The sequence below is a fragment of the Pseudoliparis swirei genome, chromosome 24 (genome assembly GCF_029220125.1).
Source record: "Pseudoliparis swirei isolate HS2019 ecotype Mariana Trench chromosome 24, NWPU_hadal_v1, whole genome shotgun sequence".
NCBI lineage: Eukaryota > Metazoa > Chordata > Actinopteri > Perciformes > Liparidae > Pseudoliparis > Pseudoliparis swirei.
In genome coordinates, this window is record NC_079411.1 from 15,396,514 (window position 1) to 15,419,878 (window position 23,365).

General features: G+C 46.4%; 1 protein-coding gene and 1 long non-coding RNA gene across 2 annotated transcripts; one reads left to right on the top strand and one right to left on the bottom strand.

Moving 5' to 3' along the window:
* Positions 1-274: 274 nt before the first annotated feature.
* ncapg (non-SMC condensin I complex, subunit G) lies at positions 275-11,417 on the top strand. The gene is made up of 22 exons (XM_056409290.1): positions 275-297; positions 596-720; positions 1,109-1,357; positions 1,579-1,807; positions 2,026-2,171; positions 2,257-2,341; positions 2,611-2,803; positions 2,885-3,034; positions 3,264-3,404; positions 4,017-4,140; positions 4,435-4,524; positions 5,842-6,030; positions 6,151-6,261; positions 6,777-6,896; positions 7,032-7,268; positions 7,371-7,552; positions 8,070-8,235; positions 8,988-9,155; positions 9,593-9,716; positions 9,822-9,869; positions 10,000-10,069; positions 10,183-11,417. Exons 2-22 carry the CDS (start codon positions 613-615, stop codon positions 10,307-10,309), a joined length of 3,057 nt encoding a protein of 1,018 aa, XP_056265265.1. The 5' UTR covers positions 275-297; positions 596-612; the 3' UTR covers positions 10,310-11,417.
* Positions 11,418-15,868: 4,451 nt separating this feature from the next.
* On the bottom strand, positions 15,869-17,228 carry LOC130190377 (uncharacterized). The gene is made up of 2 exons (XR_008830948.1): positions 16,591-17,228; positions 15,869-16,240 (listed from the first exon to the last, which is right to left on the bottom strand). It is a non-coding gene; the product is annotated as an uncharacterized LOC130190377 (long non-coding RNA).
* Positions 17,229-23,365: the final 6,137 nt, after the last annotated feature.

Below are 23,365 nucleotides of genomic sequence, written 5' to 3' on the forward strand. Positions count from 1 at the left end.
AGTCGTAAAATGGGACAAAACTGTCCAAAACTCAAAGAAGGTTTACAATGAAAATTGTCAACAAAAAAATGCTTAAACATTGAATGAATTATCAAAGTAGTTGCGGATTTATTGTTTTGTTCCCGCTCTCCTACTTTTGTATAGTTCCTCATTGAGCCAGAGTATCACAGCTGTGCCTGGCAGGCTAAACTCCGGGCTGAATGATAAAAACTATTTCGTAATCACGTCTCAGTTCTCGCGAGAACAGTTGCATTTGAAAACCGGCGGCAGTGTTGCGATTGGAGAAGTGAAGAAAAGGTACGTTTCTAAAACTAATAATAGCTTTTATTGTGCCGTGTAATACAAAGTGTGCTTTAATCCTGTGATAAAGGATGATGTAAAGTATCAAGAGGGAACTTTATCCCGTACGACTTGAGCAAGGTTAGTGTAACTTAAGCTCGGTGACGGCGCTTTGAGCTAACGTTAGTTAATGAGACACCAGAGACGAACGAGCGGCTGCCGTTAGCATTCAGATACAACCGGACTTTGTCAGCCGCTGTGGGCAAAGCGTACGTTGTTGTTTAACCGATTCTCGGTGTCTCTCCTTTTTAATTAGATTTCTGTGAAGGAAAGATGACCGCAGACAATGAAATTGAGATTAAAGAGGCGTTTCAGCGCGCGCAGAAGGGCCACAACAACAAGGCGAAGCTGGTGGTGAGCCTGAACAGCCGCTACAACAAGGTGAGTGCTGCGCCGTCACATCGAGGCTACTTCTTGTTTTATCGTCAGAAATACATCCTTGTCTACAAAGTTGGTTCTGGTAAATAATGTATGTATATGATAAATTCACAATAGCATCTTTCAGCAACAGCATAATTCAAACGTATTTACTTTAAGACATCAGAAACACAAGGCAACAAACCAAACAGAAACGTTTAAGTCCACAGTTCAAGTTGCATGTGATGAACAGAAACCGAAAGCTGCTTCTCTGTGTTTTATTTGGACCCTGGCTCCTGGATCCTGACTTTGGTTTCAGTTGTTGCCCATTTCCAAAAGTTAAACGATCATTTCTCTTGGTTTACGTCCCTGGTCTCCGGTTACCGATGACACCCTCTGTCTCCTCCACCAGCTCGAGGACAAGGCGCTTTTCCACGATGAGTTTGTCCACTACCTGAAGTACGCCATGATTGTCTACAAGCGTGAACCCACGGTGGAAAATGTCATGGAGTTTGTTGCAACGTTCGCCACGAGTTTCCAGTCCCCGCCGAAGACGGAGGATGATGAGGAGCGGCCGCAGACTGAAGAAGAAGAGGAGGAAGAAGATGATACTGAGGATGATCATCCATTTTTGAGCTTCCTTTTCAACTTCCTGTTGGAGGTATAAACATGATTGATGTGTCTTCTGCCTTATTAATCATATTTTGTCCCGTCCCATCTGCCTCCTCTCGTTTCCCGTTGGACCCTTTCTCTCTGTTCCACGTGTCCTCTTTCCTTTGACACTTGTCTGTCCTCTGCACCATCTCCCGCATCCCGTATCTCGCTCCTCTTTCTCCACCGCTCCTCCTGAACTCTTTGGTTTTGCCTTTTCTTTCTCCTCAGTCCCACAAAGCCAGTAGCCATGCAGTGCGTTTCCGTGTGTGCCAGCTGATCAACAAGCTGCTGGGCAGCATGGCAGAGAACGCGCAGATAGACGACGACCTCTTCGACCGCATCCACCAAGCCATGCTGGTCCGCGTCACCGACAAGTTCCCCAATGTAAGGATTCAGGCCGCTTTGGCCATGACGCGTCTCCAACAGCCGAAGGATCCCGACTGTCCAACTATCAACGGTTTGTTGTTGTTTTCCGTCCCCGCCTGCTTCATTTGTTATTTGACAAATGCACTCGAGCAAATGCAGAAGATATTGTCACCGTTCAACTGTAAAAAAAAAAAAAGGCAGCCTTCAGTCCAGTATGCTTGAAGTAGCCTTTGTTGTGTGATTTGACATGGATGTTCTTTCTCTCTGGCCCTCTGTCTGTCTAACGCTCCATTTCTGTCCGCTGTGCAGCCTACATGTTGATTCTAGAAAATGATACGAACGCCGAGGTGCGACGCGCCGTCCTTTCCTGCATCGCGATGTCCCCTTGCACCCTCCCCAAAGTACTCAAACGCACTCGGGACATCAAAGAGAACGTCCGCAAGCTTGCCTACCAGGTAGCCGCAAATGGCAACATAATAAAGTTGCTTCAGCGCTGTGAATCTGGGTTTAACTTTCTCCCTTTTTGTTTTCTGTTAAAAGGTTCTGGCCGACAAAGTTCACATCAAAGCTTTGACCATCGCACAGAGAGTTGTTCTCCTGCAGCAGGGCCTCCACGACACCTCAGGTAGTGATGAGTTGTGTACCTGTGTCACATTACATTGATACAGACACATTGTTCAACTCAAGTACTTGCACCTTTTTAGTAAAAAAAAGAAAAGAAAAAAGGGCTCAACAAACAAACATGATCAGTTAATCTTTCGATTCATTGCCTTAATGAATTGTTTACGGTGGCTGAGTGGGTTCAAATCAAATCTTCTGTCCATCAAGTGTTTGCTTCAGCTCTCGATTCCCTGATGGCCGTTGAACACGTCTCATTGACTGCGTGTGTTGCAGAAGCGGTGAGGGAGGTGCTCTGCTCTCGCCTGCTGCCGGCCTGGATGCAACGGCTGGACGGAAACTTCACGGAGCTGCTCCACCGGCTGGACGTAGAGAACTGTGCCCAGACGGCTCTGGATACGCTGAAAGTCATCTTCAGAGGCATGCCCACTGAAGAGCTGCTGCAGAACAGAGCGCAGCTCGACAACAGGTACATTTCAACCCCCCCGCGCTCCCTCTTCATCTCTCGTGTGTCATCGCGTCATTCATGAAATGTCCGTGTTGTCAACAGGAATCTGGTCCCGGTGGACTCTCTGTCCTGCGAGATCGTGCTTTACTGGAGAGCCCTGTGTGAGTTCATCAAGGGCAAAGGAGACGACGGGGATGAAATGCTGGAGCAAGTGTTACCAGACGCTGCCACTTATGCCGACTACCTCTACGGGTGAGAGAGACGAGATGATTCACTGGATCACATTTCTGGTGTTCCCGCCGTCAGCTGTATATTTTCCCACTGCTGCTGCAGATCAGTCGCAACAGTTTCTACAAAGTGTCTCAGCTGTTCCTGACTGTGTGGCCTCTGACTCTTTTACTGGGGGACGGCTGTCGTCTCCTCTGGCTGCCCCTGGTGGCCGTTGTTGTCCTCTGACTTGTGTGGCTCTCGCCCGTCGTAGATATCTGAAGGCGGTGCCTTTGCTGTCAGAGGAGCAGAGGGCCGACTTCAACCAGCTGGAGCTCGTCATGAACAAGGAGTTCATCTCCCAGCAGCTCATCCATCTCATCGGGTGTCTGGACACCAACGAGGAGGGCAGCAGGTGAGATGAGGGCCAGGGCTCGTTTCATGTTGTGGCTCGGCTATAATTCAATATGTCGAGTCATCATCTTTCAATGGAATCATATGGTGATGAAATGACATGTCGATAGATGACGTGAGACACAATTATGCCGTCAAAATTAATAATTACAAGCGCATACTAAATCAAATTTCATTCATTCATCATTTTGCACTAAGGTTATTAATGAGATGAGAAAATATTAATTCATCAGTATACAAAACTATGTGATTGTTTCATATAGACAATTTATTTATTGTATTACTAGAAGAAACGGCTATATATATTATTGACTTTAAGACATTTGCAGTGCATGTCTGTAAAGACCGTTTGGTCAAAATTATATTTTTACTATTTTACAGAAACCTCTTCTATCATTTTAGCAAAACGTACACATACCAAACAACCCCTCTTTCCTATCTCTTCTCTGAATTGTTTTACAAAGTTCATATTTCATCCATAGCCTGATTTAGTTTGGTCAGAGATGTTCCGTGTCCATTATTGGAAACCGCTCCAGCCCTGTTTTGTTTTGCTTGTCAAATATGTTGAATGTGGAGGTGTTCAGACTTGTTATGTTCCATGTTTTTATTGTAGGAAGCGCGTGTTGGCTGTCCTGCAGGAGATGTTGGCTCTCCCACAGACGCTCTCCTCCCTCGTCTCCCTTCTCACGGAGAAACTCCTCACCCTCCTTCCCGACGACCACAGACGCATTCAGACTGTGAGTTTAAATCGCCACTCTGTCGCCACTGAAAATCCAGTGTCATACATGCATATCCAGTGTCCTTTATGCATCCATACATGTCAACTCTCCTATATGGATCTGGGCGACACACAAATGAGGCAGAAATCAGAATATAAAAGCTTAGGTTTATTTTCCACTGCTGTGCTGATAAACTAATCTGTCCTCGCGCTACTAAAGGTCTTTTGTGTTTGGGATGTCCCCAAAAATAAAAAATGATTTTCCATCCAGCGGTTGGTAGATGTCTAAATAAGATGTCTTTGGGCCAAACAGGTGGCAGAAATCATCTCTGATGTGAGGGAGCCCATCATGGAGGCCAGTAAGCCGGTGGACCAGAACATGACGCGTCGGCAGCAGGTCCAGGTGAGGGCACCCAGATGCACTCGGATCCATTAATGTCAAAGCCGAATAACTAAATACATGAAGGGTTTCTTTCTAAAAACTATCTTCTTTTTTCTAATTTCTAAGTCCTCTCTGTTTGCAGTGGAGCAGATGGTTTGTGTTGGGAGGCAAATCCTGTTTAGGTGAGGTGGTTGATGCGTATGCCAACCTGGTCATTGCCTTGAGAGGTCCAGTAGTTTTCTCTCTGAAACAATTTTCCTGAAGGATCGCTGGCAGAAAGATCTGTGAGAGGCTCGGTCTTAAAGCGACAGAGAAGACACCAATATCGTAGAATAACTCGACCCTGTCATGCTGGCTTGGCGAAGGAAAACTGTCATGGCGATTTTTCAAAGGGGCCCCTTGACATCTCTCATCAAGATATGTGAATGAAAATATACCAATGGAAGGACCATGAGTCTCCTCCTCACACGCCCACTTCATGATGATACAGGTCTGGGTCCTAAACCAAGTCTTTTGCTTTTTGCATTCAGTACAAATGAGTCATTCAAAGAATGGTGTGTTTGAATATCTGCACTGGCACAACAGTCTTGGAATTTCATAAAGTTTCTGACTGGAAAGCTGAGACTCGTGTGCATCCAATGAGCCCAAATGTGTGATGATGATAATCCTCATAGTCGCAACGCATTGTAGTGAGACCATTCATTTAAACTTGACCTTATTGTATAAAATGACCTAATGTGACCTGAAAATGTACAACCAAAAGCTAGAGACTTCGGGCAATCAAGGGATGGCTTCGCTTATAAAGCCTGTATATTAATAATAATTGGGTTTGTGAGCTGTTTCCAGAAACGAAGCGCCAGAAAATGCAATTCTTGCAGCAATACATTTTTTTTTTAAAGTGATCTCAAAGTTTTTGATTCCTAATCAAAGCATGGACACATTTCTACTATGTTCCTGAAGGACTTCGTGTCTAACTGATATTTTGGAGATATCAATTCTCGAATTGGTAGAGAAGAGAATGAATCACATACTTCTATCACGTTCTCTACGGCTCCAGGGGAAGTCTCCTGGTTACCAAGGAACACGACTGGGCACAAGCGGCCGCAGGTGTATTCTAACGCCCATCCTTCCTGTGTCGCGGTGTCCTCTCGCTCCCCGTCTTAGTCAGTAAAGGCGTAGCAGGCTCTAGAGGGCCGTCACCTGGCCCAGAGCCCCAGGTGTTGTTGTTTTTTCCTGTAAATGGAGACGCAGTCGCCCGTCTCATGAGTCAACAATCCCCCCCGGAGTGCACTTTAGCTGAAGAATGACTCTCCCTTCCTCTCACGGCCCCATCTCCAGCTGGCCGAGGTGAAGGTGCGCATCTTGGAGGCCAAGCAAACTCTGGAGGACTGCATCGCTGCCCAGGACTTCAGCCGCGCCGCAGAGCTGAAGGACTCCATCACCGAGCTCGAGAACCACCGGAACCAGATCCACCAGGAGATCACAGCGAGCAGCCAGCAGGCCGACAAGGAGATCCGCGCCGAGAAGGTGCATAACCACAAGATGTCTTTTTATTATTTACCCTGCGTGGTTTCAGAGATTTTCTTCCTGGAATGAAAACGGTAACGGCATTCACACCTCTTTTGTTTTTGTTTTGTTTGTCCCCAGAGCGACCCGGAGACTCTCCTCCGATGTCTCATAATGTGTGCAGAACTACTGAAGCAGATGAGCATCAAGACACGGATCAGTCCGACCATCAGCGCCTTAATGTCCTCGCTGGTAAAAGTCCACACAGCACGCATCGTCACATGTTTCACTTTGACATGACGGCGAGACAGCGGGCCAACGCTTTGGTTCCTTCCTCATTCACACGTCTATGTTCACTTCTCTGATTGGACAGCATACATTTCAGTATCGCACAACCTGGCAGTTGAAATATATAACGCATTCAATCAATAAAGATTGCAGTAAAGAGATGATTGTTCTCAATGTACAGCAAACCATAGGGATCATTAATCTGTGTATAAAACACTGGGATTGAGGCAGATTATGACAATCAACATCACACTTTTTCTGCTGAATGTCTTTTTTTTTTTTTAATTATCCAAAACTTTGTTCCAGCTCACCTCTCAGGCTGTAGACCTTTCGCCAAAGTTGATGTTTGAATAGATGTATATATTTAATTTTAAATTTTTTAAAATAAAAAGTTAAGTTGTTATTTGCTCATCATTAGTGTTAACCTTCTGGAGTTGAGTCTGTGAAAGTCTGGTGTCACTGGTTTCCCCGTCCGCCAGGTCCTGCCCAGTATAGCCAACGCTCACCCTGCTGTGCGCAACATGGCCGTGGTTTGTCTGGGAACGTGCACGCTGCACAGCAAGGAGCTCGCCAAAACCCACATGGTGCTGCTGCTGCAGGTAATGACACACACACACACACACACACACACACACAGGTTCTATCCACCTCCAAAGTAGATTCATGAACAGGCTTCATGTTAAAGAGCAACTGGATCTCAGTGGTGGAGCAAACCCGGAGCTGTGTGTGTTCAGATCGCCCAGCTGGACGAGGTGAAGATCCGCATCAGTGCTCTGCGGTCCGTCATCGACCTGCTGCTGCTGTTTGGCTTCCAGCTGCTTTCCGAATCAGCCGCCACTCAGGCGGCCTCGCAATCCCAGTCGCTAGAACGACAGGAGGAGGACGCTCCATCGGCCGAGGAGAAAGGAGACGCGGCCGAGGACACGGCGCAGAGTATCCTCGTGATGCTGTCGGAGCTCCTGGACAGCGAGGTGAAATATAGACTCGATAAGCAGAAGTATGCGTCTGGTTGCCCGAGACGTAATGTCGGCGAAGACGGCTTTACTGGATCGTCCGCGTGCGATATTTTCCAGGTGTCTGACCTGCGCATCGAGGCGGCGGAGGGCCTGGCCAAGCTCATGTACACCGGCCGCATCTCCAGCGCCAAGATGCTCTCCCGCCTGGTGCTGCTGTGGTACAACCCGGTCACGGAGGACGACACCCGGCTGCGCCACTGCCTCGGCGTCTTCTTCCAGCTCTACGCCCGCGAGAGCAGGTCTCACATACACACACACACACACACACACACGTGCTCGCACGCATACACACACACACACCAGCCAACCACAAGGAGATCATTTATTATTCCCGTGTTTTTTTCCGTCCTCCTATTGTTAGTTTATTACTTGCCTGGTGAATTAATGTATTATTAAATACATACACTAATATGGAGTCGGTAAATCATACAAAAAGTAATTAAAGAAAGTGACAATATAATATGTTTTTCCAAAGAAGGCCATGATTACATATTTAGGACATTTTATAATTAATAGTATAGCATGTCTTTAAAAAAAGTCAGTGTGAATCGGTGTAATTTGGTCATGAAAAAAATGTCATACGTTAATATGAAGTCATAGCACAGTATGTGATGACATTGTTTACGTCAAGAAGGTCAGAGTACAGTAAAGTATACGATGTAATACTAGTTAACAGTCCTAGTACATTGTAGTTAAAGTCCTAGTATGTAATACCTCGTAGTCACGGTAACAGCGCGGTGTCTCTGGGGTCATCAGGGTTCACCAGGAGGTCGTGGAGGAGAGCTTCCTGCCCACCATTCGGACTCTGATGAACGCCCCGGCCACCTCTCCACTAGCCGAGGTGGACATTAACAACGTGGTGGAGCTGCTCGTCGAGCTGACTCGTCCAAGCGCGCTCATCAAGCCCTCGGCCAACACGGAGGTAACGCACCTGTGAACCTGCCGAGCTTCTCGTCGCTTTCTTCCCACAAAGTGCACGTTTGTTTATTTGCGTAACTCCTGCTTGTAACTTGTAACCGCCAGGCATGAGAATCACTCACCTTTCGGCGAAATTCGCCGGTTTGAAACCAAAATAGGTGACTTGCGTGAATCGTGTAGGTCCGAAGAGTTTTTGTTTTGGGGTAGGGGGGGGGGGGTCAATTGGCCAATTGGCCAGAAAGATGCCAGAAGTGAAATGTTTAAATTCAGTCTGTAAAGTTCTGTAACTCTCCAGCTGCTCATCCTGATGAACTCTGAATCATCTGGTCAGATACAGACTAACGGCCTCATAGTGTATAATCGATGCTCTGATGGCTCCATGTAGTTTCATTAATATCTTGCTGTATTAATACTAATATTACTGCCATTTGTTAAGTGTTGAAAAAGTTGGTAAAAATTGAACCATACAGATATTTTATTTATTACTATTATAGATAAATATACCAGAATCGTATTTATGGTATACGGTTGTTATGGTATTGTATCAGTATCATGATATTTATGGCAGGTATGGTATAGAAGATCGTGACAACCAGGTAGAGGCAGAACAGACTATATAGGGCCCGATCACTGACTTGGTGTCAGTGATCCCCCCGCCTATCCTTCTCACCTTTTTCACCCCTGACCTGTTGTCATGCCTGAACCGCTCAATGGGGCGAACGACACCCGGAGGTGACTGTGTGCGTGTCCCTGCAGGAGGTGTGTGTCCACGACTACCTGGCGGTGCGCATGTGTGGGGAGATGCTGCAGGACCCCACGGCCCCCGAGGTGCGTCTCTACGCCAAGACGCTGAGCAACCTGGAGCTCAGCCGGGGGGAGACCGTCAGGAAGGACCTGCAGACGCTGCTGCAGCAGCTGGTTCAGGTAGCGGCGCCGAGAGGTCACGGGCTGGACCGAGCTGATGGCGGTTCTTCCAGAGGGCAACTTTAAATGTGCGATAGTCGCCGAGACGTTTGACACGTAACCCCAGACGGTAACCCCAGACGGTAACCCCAGACGGTAACCCCAGACGGTAACCTCATGGCGCTAAAGGGAAAGTCAGAGGGATTTCTCGGGTTGTGCTCATCTGTCAGAATGTCGTCGTAATCCATTGTTTGAATATGATCGTTTTGGTTTGGATGCGTTTCCTTATTCCGTCTTTAATCCTTAATGTTTCTGAGTAAATTGAATATGCCAGGCTGAACTCGCATGTGCCGTCCTCTTTTTCTATATATTTATTTATTTTGTACGTCTCCTGTGCGTAATGTCTCGTTGCCTCTTGAGAGGCCCGAGGTTTCATTTCCTCCTTCCTGTTTCCTCAGGTGGTGAAGGATCGCGTCTGTCACCGCGCTCTGGAGAAAATGGTCCATCAGCTCGCGGACGCACGAGAGCAGGCCGAGCTTCTCAGCGGCAGCGCTCTCCAGCCGCTGGACGTCAACGCGGACGGTAACGACCCGGCGCCACGCTGAACCCCCGTCACCAGCGGGTTGGGGGTCGCTCGACCTGCTTCTATACAAAGGATATGAATCGCCTGTCTTTATGCGTCCACAGAGGCGGCAACAGACGATCCATGTAAATCTGCCAAGAGGGCCAAAAGAGGTAATGCAGCTGCTGAATACTTTGTCTAAGAAGCTGCAGATGTTCGGAGAACCTCTTTATTGTTGGAGCTCTCCTCGTCTGCCCGAGTCAGAGAGGACTCGGCACTGTGAGGTAACGCTTGTGTGCACAGGTCAGAGGAAAGTGGGCACAGCCAAAGGGGGCCGGAGGCCGAGCAGGAGGGCCGAGTCGTCGGAGGAGAGGTGAGCTATTCCAGTCAGCGCGACGACGTCCCTTTAAATACAAACAATATTTGATTGCTTCATTTTCACACATGTTCTGCCCGCCCGCTTTTTTCTTGTTGTTTTGGCCACAGCGATGGGGAAAATGTTCCAGAGTCACTTTCTGTAGTGCGTCCCTCGCGGAGGGCCAAGATTGCAGCTCTGGAAAAGACCAAGCTGGACCTCAACACCCTCATCAACCAGGAGGCCAGCGTGTCGTAGAAGTCAGGTTACAAACGGCTGATGCAAAAACTTAAAGTGCTTCAGTCTAATATAATCCAGTCTAAAAGAATACTTTTGTCACCTCGGGCTAATCACCTATTTTTTTCTTTTTTTTGTCATTGTCGTTGTCGTTGTCGTTGTCGTCAGAGGAGGCTGTTACATTTACTGACTCTTTTTATATGTTGTCATTTTTCTTCCTTTTTAGTTCTATCCTTATATATGTTAATAAAAGCGTGTTTGCTTTGTATTTTAAACTGAAGATGTGCGTTTCTTCTCGCAGATAAAGAAGCAATGTAAAAATCTTACACCACTCAAATTAAAAGGTATATCTTAAAAGACGAGTGCTATTTGACACTAAAAAGTTTACATGCATATTACAAACATATTTAACACCAAGTTATTTGGTAGCAGAATTATATATATTTTTTGCACTAAATGTTGCCAACAATGTGGAATCCTCTTGATCCGTATGTCAGAGTGGGCAATCCTTTAACTACGGTGGTGCTAAGGTTCTAAACATCTGGAAGATGTTCTCTGCTCTCAGACGTTCCTTTGTCCTCAAGGAAGCTTATGGACTGAATAGCTGAAGTAGTCGTCGTGACGTCACCCAATGGACTGCCTCAAGGTGGACATTTTGACAACTGATGAAGCAGGAAGTGGCCATATTTGGAATGAGGAGTGACATACAGAAGCCCGATCTCTTGAACCGTAGCAACCTGTCAATCACAAGTTAGTCCCTCCCTAAGGCATACCATCATTTACTAAACATGCTGTATTGAAGGACATCGTTGAACTGCTCTGGCAACCTGAGCCTACAGAACCTTCCTCGGGTATTGCACACCTCGAGGCATCGGCTACTTGAGCCTAATCCTTTATTCTAATGATAATGATTCCTTCTGTACACATGCTATCTCTTGCTTCTGTCCATCTGAGGAGAGGGGTCCTCCTCTGTTGCTCCCCTGAAGGTTGCTTCCCTTTTTCCCCTGTAAAGTTTTTTGGGGAGTTTTTCCTGGTCTGATGAGGTCCTGGGACAGGGATGTCTATATGTACAGATTGTAAAGCCCTCGGAGGCAAATTGGTGATAATGGGCTGTACACAATAAACTGAATGGAATTCTCAAAATCTAACTCCTATTGTAGACCAGGTGTCTTAAAAAAGAAAACATTGCTTTAATTTTTTTTGAGTAGTATCTAATCCAGTGGTTCTTAACCTTATTAGAGGTGCTGATTGCTGAACCCTGCAAGCTTCATCGGTGCAATCGCCCAACCCTTTGTAATTGGATAAATCAAATATGATTTCTTCAAAACAGGTAACGTAGCTGATTGGCTTTCGCAACTCAGCGCCGGGCGAATTTTTCGCTTCGGTCTATCCATTTCATTCACGTGTTCGCAACTCTTTTGGTGTGATCGCAGCACAACACGGCGAAGAAAAATGGTGAGTTGCCCAAAATGTTGGCAATAAAGAGTTTTACACTGCATATCTTTGCAAAACAAAAACAGATTACAGATGTGATTAATCATGTTTTATTATGTGTGATAAAATTAGTTTCCCACGACTCTTCTTCATCTTGGTTGCCGGCTTGATACGGCCACTCAATAATGCAGAATGTTTTGTCTCGAGTAGCTTTACATCTGTACACAGACATCATCCCTGCCCAAACCCTCACATCGGACCAGGAAAAAACTCCCAAATAAAAAAGGGGGGAAAAAAAAAGAAGCAACAGGAGGAGAGAGCCGATAGGATCTATGCCCCTCATAGTCCGATGTGACCCCAGACGAAAGTCAAGGGACTTCGGGAGAAAGCAGAGTTAGTGTTGTGAAAGAGATGAAAAAGAGGAGATAGGTACTCAGTGCATCCTAAAACCCGGCAGCTATGCAATCAAGGCTTTGTAGGTTAAGAGAAAAATTTAAAGTGATTCTTTGATTTTTTAGGGCAGTGGGAGGCAGGTGCAGGAGTGATGTGATCTCTTTTCTTTTTTCTTAGTTTGGAGCTGCAGCATTCTGGATCAGCTGGGAAGACCTGGAGGGTATTTAGAGCAGCATTAGAGCAGTTGTTGCAGTAATCCAGTCTGAATCAAGTCCAGTAACGAACCATTTTTCTGCATTTTTTGAGACAAGATGCCTGATTTTTTTGAAATATTCGTTTATGAAAGATGTCAGTCCTTGAGATTTGCTTTTGTGGGAGTTAAAGGACACAAGGACAAGTCCCTAACCAAGAAGATTCTTTTGTTGGTGGCCAGGATGCGTTGACCACAGAGGCAATAAACCACACAACCAACCCATTGAGAGGTGCTCTGGAGAGGATTAAAAAATTAAAGTTCTTTGAGTTTAACATCAAACATCAAGAAGTTGCAGGGTCATCCATGTTTTATGTCTTTAAGACATTACAGAATTTACAGAGTTGGTTGCTCCTCTGGTTTATATCTGTAGTTAAGTATCAGTGTCATCTGTGTTTAATGGAAGAAGTTTATGGAGTGTTGATAATATTGCCCAAAGGAATAAAAGGTGTATAAGCAAAAATAGAATTGGTCACTCCACGAACCTCGCTCTCCACGGTGCGTTGTTTTGGCTGTCGGCGTCATCGTTTCGATAAACTGAAACTGATAATGAAATTGATAATAAACCAATGCCAAAATGAGTGTGCATGCCTACGGCATAAGGCTGTACAGTCTGGTGTAGAATGTCATTTTGCATGGCCATGACGCAGGAATGTAAGGAGCACTAGAGAGAGCTATCTGCAGTCATTAAGAGGTCATTTGTAATTTCACATTGTAATTTTCACCAGTGTTGTTCTGCAACCTGATTAACTATTATGATGTAGAAAGTCGCACAACTGATTTGCGACCACTTTCTCAAGGATCTTGGAGAGGAAGGGAGGATCGAGATCTAGTTAGCCAATACCCTCTGATCCAGGAGTGGGCTTTCTCAGGGAGGTAAAAATTAACTGACCCCAAGGAGTGCAGTGGCCATTTAGCAGACACAGAGACACATTGATGATAAGAAATAGAAAGGCCAACGTCTTTAAGCAGCCTCGTTTAAAGAGGGGTGGGAGAGGGGGGGTCCAAGAGGTAGAGAACGTTTGAAAGAAAAAAAAATAAATGATTGGTCACAGTTGAGAAAAAAATCCTACAATATACAGGGATATCAAGGCCATTCCACATTCCAATTGATTGAGATTGGTGCAACGCTGGTGGGAGGCAGAAGATTATTAATCTTGTCCCTAAAGTTATAATTAAAATTATAACTAAGGTCATTACCACTAAGGCTTACGGGTTTCGCCGTGACTAGTAATAGGCTGCTCTGTGGCATTGGAGGGCCTTCTTATGTTTTGTTTTATCTCTATCCTACCAAACTAAGCGGGATTCTTGAGTTGAACATACATATGCTTTAGTTTCGTCTTGGCTTTGCTTGTCTTTGGTCTGAGGGTTCAGAATGTGCAAGGGCAACAAGTACACACTATTTACAAAAAAAAACACACAATATTTTACAGTGTGTGTGTGTGTGTGTGCCTAAGAGGGGCAGTGTGTGGTCTATGTGGGGTCCTGGTGGGGTCGGAGTCCACAGTGGCTGGGGCCTGGAAAAAAAAGACCGTCTCATCTCTCTGTCTCTCAGCGGCGTGACTACGGTGACAGCTGAAACAGTCTGTTGTTGGGGTGGTGAGGATCCTTCATGATCTGCCGGCTCTGGTTTCTGCCTCCCTGTGTACAAGTCCTGCAGGGTGGAGAGGTTCCCATCAGTCAACCCACGAATCGCACTACTCTCTGCAGAGCCTTCCTGTCCTGAGCAGTTGCCAAACCAAGGAAGGAGGAAAGGCGCCTTGTGGTCTTTATCACCAGCCCAAACCCAATTTGAGGACCACGATAATGAGCCGCAAATAGTCTCAATTAACATGCTGTGGAGACACAAGATCGAATGGGCTGGGAGACAGATCTGGTGAGCAGGAAGGGACCCACGGACTCAGCCAGAATGAGGTGGAATATGGTTGTGAAGTAGGGGTCCAGCTGGATTCATTTGGGTCTTCAGTACTTCGGGTCCTTATGCCATCTGGTCCTCATTCAATCATGAATCCTCAGTTTTCAGCAGGGCAGGATAAGTCATGTCTTCGGTGCTAGGCTGGGTGTGTTCAGTTCAGGACAATGTTGTTGTTGTGCAGTAATGGAGCGCGGTTGTTGCCTTAGCGAGCTAGCGCTGAAGTTGCTAGCCTCAAATTTAATAGTGCAAATGAGTTCAGTGCGTCCGCCGCTGTGGTCTCCGGCAGCACAGTGCAGTAATGTCACCTTCTGCTCCTCACCGCCTTACTTAATTGAAGCACTGGTGGCCAGATGACACAGCTGCCTCATCGCCACGCATAACGCCGGCCGGTCCTGGAAAGCTTCTTGAAGAACTCATCCATGGGCCGGGGCCCATCCTTTCGTCCATGTATCTGATGTCCATTCATTATAGGCAGCAATGCCAGCGTTCACCCTCACGGAGGCATCTATCCACCCACGGTGGGACCCGGGTTCATTGCCCCACATCCGACGATGGTGTCCACTTCGTCTTCGATACTGGCCGCTGTACTTCGCTAAATAGCTCCATGGACTGGACGATGTGACAGTCATGTCCCACTTGGCGACGCGTCTGTCCAACTGCTTAGCCTCTGACAGGTTCGTTCCGCGTCATACTCAACCTCTTGGTTCTACGCCGCTTAGCTTCCGGATGTTTATACTCCCCAAGCATTGGTGTTGCTTATACTCTGATTATTACTAACGCTCTGATGAGATCTCCCTCTTGTCTCCCGCAGATGGCGTAGTCAGTAGCACGCGTTTCTTTCCCACAGTTTATGGTCGTAGGTTTAACCACGCGGACACGTCCGTGTTGATCTTTTATTTTGATGAGCAACAGCAGAAACACCCGAATTTACGGAGACACCTGGCAAATCGCCAAGAACGAAGCGTAATCTGTTAACGCCGTCACATAAACATTTACACGAAAGCACAGGCATTTCGGTCTATATTTATTCATTACGTTTTATGTATGTGTAGGCCTACTTTGAAATATGTGAAGTTCTCAAAGGTCTTGAGATTAAAAAACTCATCTGCGCCCCACCTTGTTTCTGCTCCTGAACTCGGAGCAGAAGAGCTACTCTGAGACTTTTTTTTTCCATCTTCACCACCGTGGGAACGTTTTAAAATACGCAGATTTATCGGTTTGCTTTTCACGCGACATGTTGGTCGCTCTCCGCGGGTTGATGGGAGCCTGCTCACCTGTGTGTGTGCACGTTTCTGCGCATGTGTCTGTGGGCATGTGGGCGGAGTTCCGCCGCGCGCGTTACGGAGAGCCAACATACGGCCGTTTAGTTTAATAAAAGAACAAGGTGGGGAACCTTCGATTACTTCTGCAGGGTGTCTACAGGAATAAACCAGTGAAATGTAAGACTTTTTAAGACCACGTCTAAATAAAATTTAAGACCTAACGTACGAAGGAAATATACATTAATCTAAATTAATTAATTCAAAGTAAACACACTGATGTCTGTTCAAAATTAACAGTATGGTGTAATGCAAAAGGATAACACAAATGTCATTGCTGTTGTAAATTATATTTATTAATACAACATTTTCAGAACATTTAGGTCCCATGAACAAATGTCTATAAAATCAAGTAAATATATTTTTAAAATACGTGCAACATAGTTCCTTTTGAACAAAAAAATCTATAAAATAACATAAATAACATTTCCAGCTGCTTTTAAAATGCAAATACATTTACATAATATAATGTATGTGTGTGTGTGAGTGAGTGAGCGAGTGAGTTCTCATGTCTCTATGTGATGGATGTGTGTGCACAGGTTCAAATGTCTACTCCTGAGCTTTTGTGAATATACAAGGAAAACAATCCTTTTCAAACTGTATGAATACAAAAACTTCCAGTTGACATTTGGTCCATTCTCCTGGAAAAATGAAAAAAAAGGCAGACATTAGCCAAACAACAGTCACCACATCTCTTTATGACATCACCACTTCAGATTAATGTCAGACTGGATAAATAGGAATGAAAACTATTTTTACAAATTAAGCAACGTGATCCATCCCTTGAGCCTAGTGTATACTATGTAGACATATTGACAGGTAAACACCACTCTACTACCATTCTAAAACTATTTTTAATTAGTCTAATTAATGTGTAGTGCGCCTATCCATAGCTGTTATTAACTTGACACATGAGTAAAGCTTAACTATATGATACACATACTCATATACATGAGGATAGTTAATACATATATATTTATGTTAGACTTACTTTGAGATGCTGAAGTAGGTCCTGGTGTCATGGCCCATGAGCTCCATAGGATCCTGACTGGACCTGGTCATTTCACCAATAGCGCACATGAAGTCCAGCTGTCTGCTCGCGGTGGTCTGGTCCAGAGTCTCGTGGAACAGAATGAAGAACGCACCGCAGCGTTGGACTTCGGTGATGAGCTCTTTGTTGCACGGCGCTGGATTTCCTCCAGCGTTGTAGTTGACGTCGTTGCTGGCGGCGGAGCAGGAGCTAGCCCCGCGGGCTGCTGGCGGCCTTCGCTAGTCTCTGTGCTTCTTGCTCTGCTCGTGAGATTCCACCGCTGGAAAGTCTCCCGACACATAACGCAGCTTCAGAAGCATTTCACCGACCGTGACCAGAAACACTCGTTCTTTTCAAGCCGTTGTTGAACTTGCATCCCCCCCATGTTTCTAAACTAGCCCATGCTTCACGTTGTAGGGGATTGATGGGACCGAATACGCGGGGCCCCTTTAAGAGAAGGGGCGTGGCCCCGGTGACACCAGAGACGCCGCAGAGCAACCGGAGCAAAATACGGACCTGGCGGAACAGATTGCCTCATATTCGTAATGACATGACACCCAAAAAATTTAAGACCAATCCAATCTGAATTTAAGACAATTTAAGACTTTAAGGCCTTATTTTTAGGAAAAGCAATTTAAGACTTTAATGCCCCGCGGACACCCTGTTCTGTAGTAATCTGGCGCTATAGCGAAAATTACAGGGGGGGCGGGGCGCCACCTTGTTATAATGGTAGAGGAAACACTGCTGTGTGTGTTTGTGTGCGTCTCCCTGCCGAACCCCTGTGTGACTCACCGAACCCCTGGAGTTCAATCGAACCCAGGTTAAGAACCACTGATCTAATCCATGTAAATAATGGGTTGCATTTCTACTTATATCTCTGAAAATCAAACACGTTGGTTATTTTAAAAGTCTTTATTGTTACAATCAGACGCCTCTTTGTTGCATCTGAAAGGGACAGCATATAAAAACACATAAAGAAAATATACAACAGATGTTTAGCACCAGGTTCTTCAAAAGGGCGCTGATCACAAGACGGGCCGCCTCCCACATCCCTGTTGTTGAAATGGCAACCACAGTGCGTACCTACAAAGGTCGTCAGAAGGTTTGACCTGCAGCCGGACATCTTGGATCTACTTTCCCCTCACGATCCGAGGTTAGTGTTGACCCTCCATCACATGGTTGACATTTAAAAGAGCAGTAGGCGGAGCTGAGCCCCAGTGGAGGTAGGCTCTAGGGAAACCTTAAACAGCAACACATGACCCACTTGCATTTAAACAGGAAATAATTCGAGTAGGTTTATGATCAAAACAATTTAATGCTATTACGACAATTAGGGATCTGTTATTTGTCTGCTTCGTTGAGGAGAATAAAGCAGGTGGGAATAAAAAGAGCGATATCCTTAAAGATCACATTACATGTCTATGGAAAAAACAACAGCTAAAGTAACATCCCAGGCCATCGGTACTTGTGTACATCCATTCGTCTGTCAGCAATAAAATAATTACTACATATGGATAAATCATCTGGGTTTGTATTGCACCAAATCGGTTCTCTAGTTTTACAGTAGGGGTTGATAGTGGGACACGGGATGTGCAAAATATGGGGAAGGAATCTGTAGTGGGGGTTAATAATCTCAGATGGGAGAGTGCAAGAAGTAGATCCGACACAACATACAGTCTCTGCTTTGGGTGAAAAGGAGAAGATACACAAAGACACACAACGATCACTGAACTAAAACGAGACGGATCCCACAAAACAACTAATGAATCAGGTTCTCGTCCCACGACGTCCGCACACAGCCTTTTCCTTCATCGCCTCACGCTCTGCGCTTCGTGGGGCCGATCACGCCGTCACTCAGCACATGGCCGTCGGGGTTCATCTGCAGCTTGTTTTCAAGACTTGAAGATATTGTTTGAATAACATGAATTATTTGGTTTTAGTACAAGGTGGTTAGCCAATTACTGTCGTTCAATACGTTTTAAAGTTTGGGCCCCACTAGTAGTGGTTCGGAGAGGGTGGGGCTCGGTTGAGTCCTTCGTTTACAACACATGTCGGCTGGCAACACAACCGGGACATGGAAAGCAAGGCTCGGATTGAAGAATTTGCTCAAATATAACAACATATATAAACAGCAATTTGGAATTCAATTAGTGCCAAAGCAAGGGTGACTATAAATTACGTGTGAAAGAAATGCATTAAATAAAAAAGAAAAATGGGGGGAGGGGATTCTGGGGCTGTGCATTTTTATAGTTTTAGGTTAAGATTCACAATAAAGGTCATTGATAGTGAGGTATATTTTGGGGGAGATGGCTCTGTCTTTATGTAATCAAAGCTTGGCCTTTCCTTCCAATACGCTCACTGTGAAAGCAACGATCCCAATAAAACTCTGACGTAAGGATTCAAACTACTAAACGCGTTCAGAAAGACAAAAGGCAGGTTTAGAATGGAAAACAAACAAACACAATCAGACATTTCTGTACATAAATATCCATGGATACAAATAGTGCAACATCAAGCATTTGTTAAGTTAGACTGCTACATAATTGCTGAGTGTAAGACTTAACCATAGCGGGATGGTCAGTCCACGTGGTCAGCTCAATGTCCAAAGGCACCACGTTAAACCAGTCCTGTTCCCAGCTCGGGGGAGGCGTCATGCTTCATTTAGTTTTCTGTCAGAGAAGAAACAGAGACAACAACTGCATGGTCACGATTTCAAACTGAGATTTGACAAAAGTTGATATTCAATCAAAGAAGAGCGGTAATTACCAAACACAAAGTCGCACCACCTCGGCCCGGTGAGGCCCCTCATCCGCGATTGTCTCAACATCTTCGCGGGAGGTGGTTGCGGCGATTCGGTCGACACCACCCCAGGACTTCTGCGTTTGCCTTTCTGCCTCCCCGCCGGCGTCTCCTCCGGCTCCTGGACTGATTTAGGTTCAGAGCACGGGCGCTCCATTGAGGCGGTGCTCCTTTTTCTTTCAGTTTTCACAGCTTTAACAACCCCCACCAGTTCTCTCTCCCTTCCTGCAAAGAGGTAAGCGGAAGGTGACCCGTTGTCCAGTGTCACGGTGCACGAGTCCCACTCCTCAGCGGACTCGTTGTTTGGGGAGTTGATCTTCCTCAAAAACACACGGCATTCCTTCAGTGTTTCGGGACTCCAGGCTTTCGAGCAGAGGTTCTGCTCTTTGGATGCATCCACAGGTTCCAGAGTTTGGTCGCCAGAACCGGCGGCAGAACGGTTCTCCAGACGGTCAGATAACGGATCTTTTGCCGATCTGCGTAGGGATCTACGTTTTGGTTGCGGTGTAGTCGCTACGTGTCCATTTGAACCAGTAGCTACTTTCATGTTCTTCTTATTCCTCTGCCTCTTTCGCCACCTCTTCCTTTCTTTTCGGGTAAGGAACCTGGTCCTTGCTCTACCAAGAGTGGTCCGGTATTTGACTAGGTCTCTTTTCCACCATTGGGCTTCTTGACTGAGGCGGCCTGCTGCACACCTGGGAGTGAAGAGTCGTCGCCTGGTCTTGTGTGCGGGTCGAGGCGCCTCATTTCTCTTCCTCAACCTTTTCTGAGCCCGTCGGTGTTGCAGAGGACTCTTTGGCACAGTTTTAGCAAATTTCTTGATGTGTTTGCGGAGTCGCTCCGCCTGAGGGCTGGTGGGGCAAACACTCGTCTTATTGAAAGATCGAGGGAAGTGCATAAATTCATAAGGATTACGGGAGCTGGTCTTCTTGACAATAGCCAGAGACTGTGTCTCGGTGGTCTGCATGTACCAGGAGCAGAGCTGCTGCATGCTGCAGGACCGGGGCGTGCTCGGTGGACAGTCGAACAGCATTCGGACGGACGAATGTGTTGAACTGTTGCCTTCAGTGCCGACATTTGATTTTAAGGCAGTTTCTTTTTCTTGGCTCTCCACAGTGTTTGAGATCCACGTGTCAGAGATGAGTCGTATTCGCCTGGCGAGCTCCTGGTTCACAGTCGGCTCCTCGGCCGATGCTGCCCACCACCTGAGTGTCTCTTTTGGGGTAAAGATGGAGTTCACAGACACGCCTGCCACTCGACTCAGGTCCAGAGAGATGTTATTTCTTTCTGGTCCACAGAGCCGTCTCTTCTCCCTCGACATCTGCACACTGCTCTGCTGCTCCCCTTGTCTCCTTTCATTGCTGGCCTTGTTCAGCAGAAGTTGTTTGGAGCGCCGCAGCAGAGCGTTGCTGTATGATCGAGAGGTGGCGACGGCATGCAGAAAGTGGATGGAGGGCTTTCTCACTCTCATCGAGTGACGCACGGCTACAGGCTCATTTTGCGGTTTGTCTTTACTTTCCTCCTCCGCTTCAACCCCTTCTTCCGTTTGACAGATTTTGCTTGTTGACTGATGACTGATTGTCCAGGGCTCTTTGGCAGATTTGAATTCCGGTTGGAGTACTTTCCTATGCACTGGTGTTTCAGGAGACTGCAGAGTATCCTTATTTATCCGAATCTTACGCTGCCGAGGTGACACTGTGGTGACTGTGACCGAGATCCCAGAGATTTTTACTTTCGCGGGTCTACCTGGTTTCCTTGAGGGTGTAGAATCATCCCTCTTTTGACATTTGATGTTACTGCTCGATGGGGGGGCAGACTCTTTTACAGGACCGACTAAATGTAATTCCTCGGGCAATTCCGTGGAGTCTGCTTTGATATTACCTGAGCTGGCCTTAGAGTTGTGCATTAAAATGCCCAAGTCACCTTTTAGGCCCACTGCTTGCCAAGCATCATGGAATTCTGTCTGCAGCTGGTCAAAGCCCTCAGACACCATGCGTTTGTTTCGCCTTGACCGGCCATACACTACTGTTATTTTCAGGTTCTTGTTCACATTCTCATCAACTTCAGAATTTACGACAGATTTCCCATCTTCAGTTTCTGCCCCCATTACCAAGTCCACTGCCTTCTCTTTGCGCGGTCGACCGATTGGCCTCTTTGCCTTTTGCTCAAGCTTTGGTCCCAGCTTCTTTGGCCGGCCCGGACGCCTTTTTGGAGTTGTTTCATGGACAGACATCGAGTCACCTGGTGATCTCTGGCTCTCGGCTCCATGCTTAGTTGGAGTACCTTCGCCTGATCTTCTGGAGCCTATTTTAGGTGATGACGAAGCAGACTTGGGTGATGAAGACACAGACTTGGGTGATGAAGACGGAGATGTGGGTGATGAAGACGCAGACTTGGCCGATGAAGCAGATCCTGCAGGTGAGGTAGCAGACTTTAGTGGTGAAGAAATAGATTTTACTTGTGAAGGGATGGACTGAGTTCTCTGGCTTTTCTGTTTAAGTGTCCCTGACCATGAAGACTCTATACATGGGTCAAAGGCCTCCTGTGCACTAGAACCTGAGTATGCTGATTTGAGACTGTATCTAACCCCCTCATTATCCTTTACTGGAGAAAAAAACATGAGCTTTATCGGACTAGTATACTGGACTTGGGAGTTGGGAAGGCTCTCGACACAGGTAGCAGACGTCATGGGGACATTTATATCGGATGAGTTTTGGGGAGTTCTTGAAGTTGCCTTTGAGCCCTCTAGTCTCTTGAGAGATGACCGTAGCCTTCTAAAAGGCTTAGCGGACCAGTCGCTGCCATCAGTCTCGTCGTCTAAGCTCTGTTTTGTAGGACTCGTGTCTTTGGCAGCCACAGTTTGTGGAATGAGCTGGTTAGAAAGACATTCTGACTCGTTGTGGGGCGGCCCACTCTGTTCTCCATGTGTTGATCCTACGGTATGCCTCCATGTGTGCACAGGTGAGGACGGAGGAGCTTCACTTCTCGGTTCAAACTGGATGTCCTCAGCATCCGGATCTTTGGATAAGGCATCCAGGGAGCTGGATGTCAACGCCTCGTCCTTTTGTGTTTCCTGGTTAAGGATGCTTTCAGGGACAAATCCAACATCGTACTTCTTCCAGGGTTCTGTGACATAAGAGGAGAACCGCTGTGGGGGCACTATATTCCTCCTGGATCTCCTTGCGTCCTCTGAGTGGTGTGGTTGACATGTCTGCCCATCTCCGATAGGACTGTGGCAGTCTTTAACCGTACCTGGACTATCGCCACTGTCAGAGCTTTGACCAGGTGGGGCTTCTTCATGGCACCCATCCCCCTCAGGATCACTACCGATACCATCTTCTTTACAGGGCACGCTACACCGGTTTTCTAAGACTGCACTCACTGTCGTCACCAGTGTTCGTACATTCTCAATCTTTATGTCTTGTATGCCAAACTTTCTCTGCATCTCAGGGGCGAGTATTTGAGCGTCTGAGTGGGTCAGATATTTTTCCTCACCAGATATTTCCCTCTCTTTCTCCTCTGCTTTAATTATCGGAACTTCTTCCGTTAATATACCTTTCTGTATCTCCTTTTCTACTTCATCCCTTTCTCTTTTTATGGTGAGAATGTCTAGTGGTCCCCCCCTAGCTCTATGATTCTCTACAGGTTTTAAACCTACATCCATTGTGCTTTTAGACTCCTCTTTAACGAGGGTTGACTCTGATAAAGTGGGTGGTTTAGTTACAGTAACATTTCCATCTTTCAATCTTGCTCTCTTTGCCAGTGGCACATTTCTCCTACTGTAGCACTGGTCAAACATGGCAAGCTCCCGTTTAATTTGAAAGGTTTGCCTTCTGGTTGAAGCATCGTCAGCAGGTGTTGCTATAGCCGCGAGGACTTCTTGGCGACGTCGGGAGCGGGTGTTGGGTGACTTAAGCTCTTTGCTGTCATGGCGATT

Excerpts from the sequence above, each read along its gene's own strand:
- ncapg (XM_056409290.1), top strand. The coding sequence starts at position 613 with ATGACCGCAGACAATGAAATTGAGATTAAAGAGGCGTTTCAGCGCGCG. Across the intron at positions 721-1,108 it reads TGAACAGCCGCTACAACAAG|CTCGAGGACAAGGCGCTTTT; the intron begins GTGAGTGCTGCG and ends CTCCTCCACCAG. Across the intron at positions 2,804-2,884 it reads AGAGCGCAGCTCGACAACAG|GAATCTGGTCCCGGTGGACT; the intron begins GTACATTTCAAC and ends TGTTGTCAACAG.